This window comes from Neodiprion virginianus, chromosome 3 (assembly GCF_021901495.1).
Source record: "Neodiprion virginianus isolate iyNeoVirg1 chromosome 3, iyNeoVirg1.1, whole genome shotgun sequence".
Taxonomy (NCBI): Eukaryota; Metazoa; Arthropoda; class Insecta; order Hymenoptera; family Diprionidae; genus Neodiprion; species Neodiprion virginianus.
Genome location: NC_060879.1, coordinates 12,698,971 through 12,710,967, shown reverse-complemented (window position 1 = coordinate 12,710,967; position 11,997 = coordinate 12,698,971). Strand labels below are relative to the sequence as shown.

The following is an 11,997-nucleotide window of genomic DNA, read 5'->3' as shown; positions in this document are numbered from 1 at the left end:
CTTAAATGCTTTTAGCACTACTAATAATTGTTCTTTTGACTGTCTATATATCCAGGATGTATCTGGCTTTCCTTTTGGCATCGATGCTCCATTATGCGCACGGCACTTTTATACACTTTTATACACTTTTGTGTACCTGTTTATACGTATTCTCACAACGCACTTTTTATACACGTATGTTTCTTGAAATCCTCGTCGCCAAAATGTTATGTTTATGCATTAAGAGATTCAGAAATATACAATAAACACAGTATACACGAAACACGTTTATTAAGGAAACTCAGATGTACAATGTTATGACCCACGATCTACCGGTCTGGGCACCGGCAGTGTACTGATCCTTTTCATACTCTTATTCCTATTCATTCCTGTATTTACTGACAAGTTCACATATCCTACATTAGACATGATCAATGAGTTTTATAGTTCACAAAATTGCAGTTTAGAAAAACAATTCCAAACAATGAAAGCTTCTAACAGTAAAAAGGTGAACAATCTTTTAATTCAAAATCAAATTCTGAAAGAAAACCAAACAACTCTGACAAATCAAAATGGTTTGTAAACTTAACGAATGTCACTATACCTCCACAAGTTATTGAAACAGTAAGTTTGGGACCTAAACATAGAATTTCCATAAAAAACAATGCAATACCTACATCTAATCTCATAGCTGATTTTGAATCTTACGCTCATAAAATTCCTTTGGAGTTACGCAATCGAGCTAGAATTGATTTTTCTAATAAAATTGCCAACTTTAAACACAATCCACGAATAACAGGTGAATTCAATACCAAAGCACTCAACGCTATTAAAGACTTCCGAGCTTCTCACCCTGGTCTGCTGTTCTTAAAAGCTGACAAAGGTAATGCAACTGTTTGTATTACTCGTAATGACTACAGAACGAAAATGTCACCACAACTATCAGAGAAAAACACGTATAAAATTGTCAAACATGACCTTACTTACACATTACAACAACGGGTTAACACACTAATTAATAGTTGGCAACAAAAAAATTCAATCACCAGACAAGTCAAACGTAGTATCTACACCAACAACAGTGTGCCACCTAGAGCTTATGGCTTACCTAAAATTTACAAAACTGATGTTCCGGTGGGAGTTATGGTGTCATTCTTAAATAGTCCAACTTACAAATTAGCCATAACTTTAAACTCATGGATAAAACTGGGCCTAAAAAGAGCACCTTCACATGTAAAAAACAGCTTTAATATGGTCAACTCCATCAATGGATTCAAATTACCACCAGATTACATTTTAGTTTCCCTAGATGTAATATCTCTCTACACTAATATACCGCTGAACTTGGTTACCAATTTTATAAAAAAACGTTGGAGTGAACTATCACCGAACATCCTTGTACCACTTGAACAATTTCTTTTAGCTTTAAACATCTGTTTTGATGCTTCGATTTTCAAATTCGACGATAAGGTATTTTCTCAAATTTTTGGATTACCAATGGGCTCTTCCCTATTCCCAATACTAGCTGACATGATCACGGATGACCTTGAAGACCACGGCACAACAAAACTGCCTTTCTCGGTACCGTTTTATTTTAGATATGTCGACGACATATTAACAGCCGTTCCTAAAGATTACATCCCACAACTATTAAAAATATTCAATAGCTTTCATCCAAGATTACAATTCACCATAGAAATTGAACTTAACAACAAAATTAACTTCTTGGATGTAACAATCATCAACAACTCATACATCATAGAAACCGATTGGTTCCATAAAATCACGTGGTCCGAACGATATTTGAACTTCTATTCACATCATCCCAGATCGTACAAAATCGGGACAATAATTAATTTAGCTGATAGGGGAATAAGATTAGCCAACAGCTGTTATCACGAAAAAAATCTCAAATTAATCAGAGATGTCTTAATTAAGATTGATTATCCGCCGGGCCTCTTACATAGAATCATCAACCAAAGGTACAAAAAAATCTGTGAACAAGACAACAATAACTCCTTAAACCCAACATATAAAGAAAACTTGACCTTTATTTCTATTCCATATGTTAAAGGTTTGTTTGAATCACTAAACAGAACGTTTAAAAAATATAACGTACAATTTGTAGGAGAAAATGTCGACGACTTAAGCTTGTTTTTTGATACAGGGAAAGATAAATTACCACTGGAAAAACAATCAAACTTAGTACATAAAATCTGTTGCAAGGACTGCAATAAGCTGTACATTGGGCAAACTAGTCGTTGCTTAAATGTAAGAATCAATAAACACAAAAACAACTTCAAAGATTCAGAGGACCGTTATACAGCTTTAACAAAACATGCAATGTCCTTAAACCACCAATTTGACTTTGATAATGCTAAGATATTACATAAAGAACCTCGATATTATAATAGACTAGTGTTAGAAATGTGTAACATCGCCAATCACTCCGATGCTGTCAATCATAGACAAGACATCGAAAATTTAAGCGAAATTTATATTAAATTAATCAAGGATATGAAGGCGTAGGCAGTTCAACGACCTCTTCATCATATGGTTAAGAACGACCTTCTCACTTATCTCACATTTTTTATACCTCTAATCACTCCTCTGTTCTTATCTATGTTCAATCGGCACAAGAAACGGATTATTTTATTTACTCATTGTCCTTCAACTCTCTTTCGTCAATGTTTTTATAACAGAGTGTTACTATATTCGAAACATTTGACTGTTTGTTTTTAATCATCAACAAGGTATTCGAACGACTTTCTTATTTACGGGATGTGAACAACCTCCCACATATCTCACATGTTTATATACATATTTGTTTACACTCTTCTTCTCATCCTCTCTCATTCTCCTCAAGTAAAGGGTTTATATTCCACCCACCCACTGTCTCCAACTCCTTTCAGTAACGATCGTCGACATAGTAGTTGCCTTTTAACCAGACCATCTTTTAACCATCAATAAAATATGGAGACAGAAGATAAAGAAAGTGAGAAAAAAGTGACAATAAACATCTTAACTGTGTTATTATTTAATCGAATTACTTCTCACCGTTTGTAACATTTGACTACTTTATATAAGGTTAGTGTTCCTTTGTTTCTGTATAAGGAAGGGTGGGGCAAGACGGCCCCCTGTGGCAAGAAGGCCCCCTCCAAAAATTTGGTCAAAACAATTTTTTTTTTTTTTTTTCAAATCATCGGGATTTTGATAAATTAGCTCATTTTTAACTGTACGCGAGATACCTCGTGCAAAATGGACTAGCCAAAAATTCTGAAAAATAGATTTTTTTATATTTTTATCGTCAAATAATGAAGAATTCAATGTACTTATTCATTTTCAGGCTAATTGTCTAATAAGTAGACTCTACTTGTAGGGTAAAATGAGCCACTAGCAGCATTTGAAAATAATAATTTTTTTAAAATTAATTAATTTTTTTAATTAAAGTAAAGTTTTTTTTTCAGAGTTTCATCAAAATGTCCATGGATTTGTTCGAAATAGGTCAAAAGTAAACTGATTTGATGGTTGAAAGCCACAACGAGTAATAACCGGCTTAGGGGAACCGTCTTGCCCCAACCTCCCCTACACAGTTTGGTTAATTTTATTATTATTCTAATTTCTTATCATGTATCATAATGTTGTTCCGACGGTACCAACAATGTATTACAAACAGATGTTTTCAATAGATGCATTAAATTGTCCTGAAAATGACTCCAATCAGAGTCGAAACGGTGACAACTGAAACTTGTTATTAAATTAATGACCTACATTTCCAAGATCCTACAACAACACGTATAGTACAAGGTCAAGATCATTTTTTCACAGATAATATATAATTATCGAGGCAACACGTAGCTTGTACAATTTTCTGTGCGGTAGATACGGATGCGTCAACTGGCCTATGACAAATTCTCCATTTGGCTGCCAAAATGCTAAATGCGCTTTCGATGATTCTTCGCGGCTTGCTACGCCAATAATTGAATACATTATTCTTTCGGTTTAGTTCACGACTTCTAGGATATGGTCACATCATATATTTAGTAAGGGAAAACGCTTCATCAGCCACTAAAGTAAATGGTGAAATTCGTCCGTCGCTATTACCATATGTTGCTGGCGATATATGAAAGTAATCCCCTTCGAATCCTCGAGCCATTGCACTCTGACTAAATTTTCCGCCATCACTCTGACGACCCTCAGCTCCAATATCCAGTAACGTGAAGCGATAGTGTGCATCGCTACATCCGAGCAATTCCAGACTATGACTGCCCTTATAATTATAAAATGCTGAGACACTTTTCGCTGGAGCCTGTAACAAAAATAGGCGACAATATGTTTGTGAGATCACTATATTATCAAACAAACCAGTACCCTTGCATATCCTTACTTGCAGAATAACATCTTTGCCATCAATAACTCCTATGCAGTTGGGAAAGTTCCACATTTGTCCGAAACTATCAGCAGCTGATTTCTAGTTTTCTGATTTTGCAGGTCAAGAAAGCTGATTCTTTGAAACAGTTCTAAATTACATCGCAAGTTTCAAAAATAGTTTTGGATACTGTACCACGTCCAATTCTAAAGGCAAACGAGATCGATGCCATACTCTCATCTGATGCAAGGTAACGCTGTCATTTGTAGTCTGGTATCAGCTGGTATCGGTTCACGCACAACTGTCTGTTTCGTCAGGCCAGGTTTTGTAACGGCAAGTATCTTTTGGAAATCTCAGCATCATCCGAAAATAATTTATGTACTTTTCGTGATCTTATGATTCCATTTCTTTAATTAGGTTGTCACTGCACCCTGACGAAATCGGCATTCTGCCGTAAATATTGGTCACACCCGAAATTCACGGATGCGTTGTTCTTCGGTCTCCAAATAGTACATACAAAGCTAATAATTTAAGTATTTTACGGTGCGTTGCTTCTTTCTCCCAAGGCCGTCCTGTTCTTTTCCATTTCACAAATAATACGGAGATGGATATTAAAACCGTCTGAGAATCCATTGTTACCACTGATTGGTAGTACCGTGATAGCAGCAGTCCTCAACTTTCAGAAAAATATCCCCTGTATAAAACATTATAACTAACTTAAAAAGTAGTTGAGATACAGTACACCTTTGTGCCTCCTCTCACATGCGCAGAAGTATAAAAATTATCCCATTGCGTCTTTTGTCTGACTTCGCAACGTTGCATTCTAACTCAGGATCTCTTGCCCCTCAAGCATGTGTTACAGAGAAATGTATTGTTTTGAAATCAATTTGAGGTTAGTTATAATTGGAGACTGTAAATAATAAACAATGACTTCGCGATTAAAAAACGGCAGATTTGTCAAAAAAAGGACTGCTGATAAAATTAATAATGCCTTAGCAGGTATGTCTGATGCTAAAAAACCATAAGTTGAAAATGCACTTGACGGAAAGGACGGAGATAAAATTGCTGATGAGAATGGGATAGTTACGTGGAAAGTAATTGCAAAAAATCTGAAATGCACAAGCTGCAGAAGTCTTTTGGATTTAGAGAAGCTTTATGAGTTCAAAAACGAAGGTCTCCATTCAAAATTTAAAATAAAGTGTGATAAATGTGCAAAGCTTAATAAGGTCAACGCTGGAGTAAAAAGCAAGACAGTCTCTGATATTACTTCATCCGTGGTACTTGGTAAGTTATAAATATTTGTTGGTTTTCGGGTTATGCATAAGTGAAAAACACAGTTGAAAGACAATCTGAACAGTTTGATTTTATAGGTAATTAGAGTATGAAACGGTACAAGGTATATATGTACATATTATGTGTTTACGCGTCAGCGGTCACGACAAGAGTAAGTGTATATTCAAAAATACAAAAGGATGTAGCACGTGAGGCGTGCAATGTGTATAGGTTTCAATAGGTGTCAGCACGTCATAGATTTGGCTGGAAGATAGAGTGTCGTTCTATTCTCAACAATATTATATTTCAATGAATATAATTAATTATACACCTAATTATTATCAAATTATTAATATCTATTATATTAATACAGTGTTATGGTTTAATTAAAAACTACGTATATAAATGTACTTAGGTTGTTATTATAATGTATTAATTAATTATGTGTTTCAGGAGCTATTCATTCAGGTATAGGAAACACCAGTTTAAATAAGATTCTAGCTTGTGCAAATTTACCTCAAATAAGATATCAACTATATAAAAGATATGAGGTTATAGTTGGCAAAGCTATTGAATCAGAAGCGAAGGACAGTTGTAAGCGAGCTGCGTCAGAAGAGAAAGAATTGGTCATTAAAAATGTAAAGAAATTATGCGATACATTGTAAGAATTTATTTCGATTTATTTAAAATATTGAAAGAGCTCATGCAGATAAAATAATAATTATAAATCACATTTTTACTCCAAGGTTTTCTGATAGCAAAATATTATCGCATTGTAATTAATTGAATTGTGACATAATCATGGCTAAAAATTGTAAATATTTTTGTGGAATTTCTATCATATATTTGAAATATTATACATTATTGGATGATTTATAATTATTATATTATCATCAAATGCATAATATACGGCAAATTGAATCTTAACTTGAAATATGACTTGTGATTTTCTTGTTTTACTGTTACAAAGGAGAAATTGAGTATTGCTGTCATAGCTTTAGGTAAATAGTTTATAATTGTTAATCGCGCACTTCGAAATTATGTACTTAACAGAAAAATTTTTGTTGTATGTTGTACATTTGATATTGAATGGAATTAATAAATAAAATAAAAATAAAAACATGATTGGAAATTTCATGAAATTTTGTCGTTCAATCTCAGGCCTCCCGAAATCACCAAAGACATTTTTCCTCAACTTGACATCCTCAACATCTATTCACAGAATAATAATTATTTATTTGATAATGCTTTAGGTGAAATAATAAATATAACAGTATCATTTGATATGGGTTGGACAAAACGTGGTAATGGACGTAGCTATGACAGCTTGAACGGTTATAGTACAATTATTGGATTTTTATCGGGAAAAATTTTGGATTACACGACGAAAAATCGAAGATGCCGGAAATGCGATATGGGTCGTAAAAAAGAAGACCATGACTGTCGATTAAATTTTTACGGAAGTGCTAAGGCTATGGAGGCTGGGGCAGGAGTTGAACTTGTCAATCACAGCAGCATCTTAAAGGAAGCTGGTTTTCAAGTACAAGTCATCATAGGAGACGAAGACAGTTCTATGATTGCTGCTGTACGAGCAGACGATCCAACTCAAGAATTTCATAAATTATGTGATAAAAATCACATGACCAAGAATTTCGGGACAGCATTGTGGAAAATGCAATCGAGTTATAAAGAATTGGCTAGACAGGGTGTTTCTCCTCACATTAAAAAATTGCTTCTCATATGCTGTGTCTCAAAATAAGGGGAAATCTGAACAGTTGGCTATAAATTTGAAGCAAATACCTGATCACTTATTCAGTAGACACGAAATTTTCGTAATTGGTGCAATCCTAATAAAAAACATACTCTCAATCTATCAGATGAAACTTTATACGGTGCATTAGTTAACTTATTTGAAGTATATGCCGCTAACTCGCATAAATTCTATGTAGCGGCTTCAAGCTAAGGCAATGAGAGTTTTAATAATGTTGTAGCTCATAAAGCTCATGAAAATAAATGTTTGAGCACAAGTGCTGCTTGTGATATCAGAGTTGCATCTGCTGTTTGTGTAAAAAATGATGGTAATACGAGTATTTTGAATATTCAAAAAAAGTTAAATCTTCCTAATGGACCTCAAACAGTTAAATACGTTCGTCAAATGGATATACACCGAGAGAAAAAAACGATATTTAACCAGTCAAAGACTAAAAAAATACGTCGATTGGAATTGAAAAGAAAGAGAGAGCTTTGGAGGAAAAATAATGAAAAAAGTGAGGGTATTATTTATGAAAGTAATTGCGGGATTAATAGATTAAATGATTATGTTCGTGATAGCAAAAAGAGAAACATTATTGACGAACATGAAACAATTGTCGTTTACTTCGACAGTAGATAGGATATGACAGTTCTAAATCAAAACAAACATTACGTAACCAGGTGACGTAACCATGTGACGTAACCGGTTGACGTGACAACGGCGGCCATTTTGAAAATGGCGGCCATTTTGACGGCAGCCATTTTGATTTTTTGATGGCGGCCATTTTGATTTTTGCTTAGTCAGACGAGCGGCCATTTTGATTTTTGCTTAGCCGGATGAGCAGCCATTTTGATTTTTTATCGTCGGACAGTTTGATAATGTGATTTTCGCTATGACGTCACCAGTATAATCGACCGATTTTACCGTCTGACGGCGGACATTTTAATTTTTGCTCAGTCGGATGGGCAGCCATTTTGATTTTTATCGTCAGACAGTTTCATAATGTCATTTATTTCTCGGTCGAATGACTAGCCATTTTGATTTTTCGCCGTTACCCGTAAACTTTCGCGCTAATAGTTTGCCCCAGGCGAAAAATAATATTTTCCACGTACTTCGAATACATTCTTTTGCGTTAAGGGAGCTTTCCAGTGTGACAGCCCGAAAAATCGCTGTTTTTCGCGATTTTTTTTTTAAAGAAAAAATAATCTAATCGGTCTGGTTTTTTTTTTGTATATTAATTGGGTATTGAAGAATACAAAACAATTTTTTAAAAATCGATTTATTTATTAATTAATATTTATAAAAATGATGAAACAATTGTTGCAGAAAATACACTTGGATGTGGTGTCCACGTTGGGGGTCACAATTTTGATCTGAAACAAAAAACACAAAAAGATTATTGATCGGAGGCTTTTTTATTTTTTTTTTTTTTTTTGCAAAAATGGCGCCGGTTTGAACAAAAAGTATCGATTTTAGCATTTTTTTTGGCAGTTTTTTTTACAAAAAAATAGGAAGATGTCAAAAAAAAAAAAGCTTCCATAGCACGATAAACAATGACGTTAAGAATATTGTGTAAAAAATTCAACTCGATAGCTTTAAAACTCTGCCCTCCATGTTGGACACCGTTTTGAAAAATGCTGTTTCGAGAAAAACGCGTTCAAAGTTTCAAGTGAGGAAATTTTAGGTAAATCGTTTACTTACGGTCAATCAGCGATGCCAGGTCCATACAATATCCCTTCTGCTTCTTCGAAAAGATCGTGCTCAATGGATTGTTCAGTCCGACGAGCTGTCCTCGCCTCTTTGCTATCCAGGGACGCCCGGCGGTTTGCTTGGGTGATGCGCGCATTCTTGTACTTAGCGACGAAATCTGCGGCGCTCGGCCCTATCGTGCATCCCATCGTCTCCAAAATTTTTAAAATTGGGTCGTAACCTTCATTGAAGGTGCACACAGCATACTGCGTAGCGATTTCTACTATCTGCTTGCCGCAGAATACGTGCTTTGGGGCTAGTTGCCATACAGAGTGATTGATTAGTTTTCAAGAATTTAGCACGCTATCCGCTTTTTTTTTTGAAAATTGAGTGCGATAAAAAAATAAGTCGCGCGACTAATTTACGGCTAATTAACGGCAAATTATGCAATAGTCCGAATTCACATTTTCGACAATTGGCGAGCCAAGTTCATGTACGTGCAGGTAGGAACGAGACAATAGAAATAACGATTGCACGGGCAGACGGCCGACGTGGCAGCTGTAGCGCTCCGTTGCCTTCTTCCAAGAAATGCTGTACAGTAACCGAAATAATCTGAATTTCGGCATGAAAATTTCAGGGAATATTCGGAAGAGTGTATACTATTCGATAAAGCAAAAAAAAAATCGATTTTTTGAAAATTTCACACTGGAAAGCTCCCTTAATCGACCGGATGGTGACATCGCAATTAGATAGGCTGGGGATGTTGTTGACGATCACTAAACTTTCACGCTAACAGTTTGCCCCCAGGGCGAAAATAATATTTTCAATATACCATTTTGATTTTTCACCGTTACCCGTAAACTTCCACGCTAACAGTTTACCCCCTTGATTTTTCGCCGTTACCCGTAAACTTTCGCGCTAATAGTTTGCCCCGGGTGAAAAATAATATTTTCCACGTACTTCGAATACATTCTTGTGTGTTAATCGACCGGTTGGCGACATCGCAATTAGATAGGCCGGGAATGTTCGCCACAATTAGATAGGTCGGAGAATGTTGATGACAATCCGTAAACTGTCACTCACGCTAATAGTTTGCTTTCACTATCACTCTCCCAAATTCTTACCTTACCCAAGTGCAACACGATCGTCACATGCGCGCAAAGAATTGCTACATTTGCGAAAAGCCGTTTACCCCTGAGGAGAAAAAGTGCCACGACCACTGTCACTTCACGGGTAAATATCGTGGTCCTGCTCATAATCGGTGTAATTTGAATTTCAGAGAGACGCACACAATTCCAATAGTTTTTCACAATTTGTCCGGTTACGATTCTCACTTTTTAATAAAATCCCTCGCGTCAACTTTTCCCCGTGAAATTACCCTGCTACCCATAAATAAGGAAAAATATATATCCTTCACGAAACGCGTTGATGGGACGATGATGCACTTGAGATTCATCGATTCGTTTCGATTTATGGCTAGCAGCATCGATAAAGTTTCCAAATATTTGAATGATGCAGACAAGCCCATAACACGTAAATTTTATAATAATCTGACTCAGTTCAGTTTGATAACCCGCAAAGGCGTGTTTCTCTATGAATACGTCGATTGTTGGGGGAAACTCGATGAACCACGATTACCTGCAAAGAAACATTTCTACTCGCACCTCTGCAATGCAAATATTTCAGACGTCGATATGACCGCATACAGCTCGCACAACAAGGGATACAAATACCTACTAACAATCATCGATATATTTTCCAAGTACGCGTGGGCTGTGCCGATAAAGTCCAAGAGTGGGAAAGATGTTACTGCTGCCATGAAATCTGTACTGACCCAGAGCCGTATACCTACACATCTACACGTTGATCGAGGCAAAGAATTTTACAACAGCGAATTCAAAGCCCTCGTGAAGGATCACAATATCAACATGTATTCAACATTTAGCAACTTAAAGGCGTCGATATGCGAACGTTTTAATCGAACATTGAAAAATAAAATGTGGAAGCGGTTCACTCTCCAAGGATCGTACGAGTGGATTAATATTTTGGCTGATTTAATGAAGTCCTACAACAACACCAGACATCGCACGATTCGAATGAAACCGGTGGATGTTAGCACGGAGAATGAAAAACAGCTGTATCGTAGCGTGTACAAGCCTCGGCAAATCAAACGAAGTGATCGGGCGCGGAAATTCAGTGTGGGCGATCGAGTTCGAATCAGCAAGTACAAGAATGTATTCGAAAAAGGCTATACGCCCAATTGGACGACTGAAATATTCACCGTGAGTGAGGTGAAAAATACCAATCAACCGACGTACAATCTTGCCGATTATCAAGATCATCCCATCGAGGGGGGCTTCTACGAGGAGGAGCTAGGCAAAGTAAAATACACCGACGGCTGTCTTGTGGAGAAAGTATTACGCAAACGGGGGAATCGGGTCTATGTGAAGTGGTTGGGTTTTGATAGTTCGCACAATAGCTGGATAAATAAAACAGACATGTAACATAATTTGTATGTATTTTCCGAATTACAATAAAAGATTTGAATATACAAATATTTCCACACTTATCTCCTTTGCATGCACATGTGCCATACTCGATACCATGAAAATAATAATAATAATAATCTGCAATTTTCCATACGATTATTACACATTTTATTTTTTGGAAAACTTTTTTTCATTTTCAGAAAACTTTTTATCGTTTTCAGAAAACATTTTTTCATTTTCAGAAAACTTATTTTCATTTTCAGAAAACTTTTTTTCGTTTTCAGAAAACTTTTTTTCATTTTCAGAAAACTTATTTTCATTTTCAGAAAACTTTTTTTCGTTTTCAGAAAACTTATTTTCATTTTCTGAAAACTTTTTTTACGTGTTAATCAAATGGGAAAAAAGTTTTCGGAAAACTTTTTTTCATTTTCTGAAAACTTTTTTTC

The 11,997-nt window shown here is 35.7% G+C and overlaps 1 protein-coding gene across 1 annotated transcript; it reads left to right on the top strand.

Annotated features, from left to right (window-relative positions):
• The first annotated feature begins 406 nt into the window (after nucleotides 1-406).
• On the top strand, nucleotides 407-2,508 carry LOC124299566 (uncharacterized). Its single transcript, XM_046752829.1, has 2 exons — nucleotides 407-554; nucleotides 779-2,508. The coding sequence occupies exons 1-2, from the start codon at nucleotides 407-409 to the stop codon at nucleotides 2,506-2,508; spliced, it is 1,878 nt and encodes a 625-aa protein (XP_046608785.1).
• Nucleotides 2,509-11,997: the final 9,489 nt, after the last annotated feature.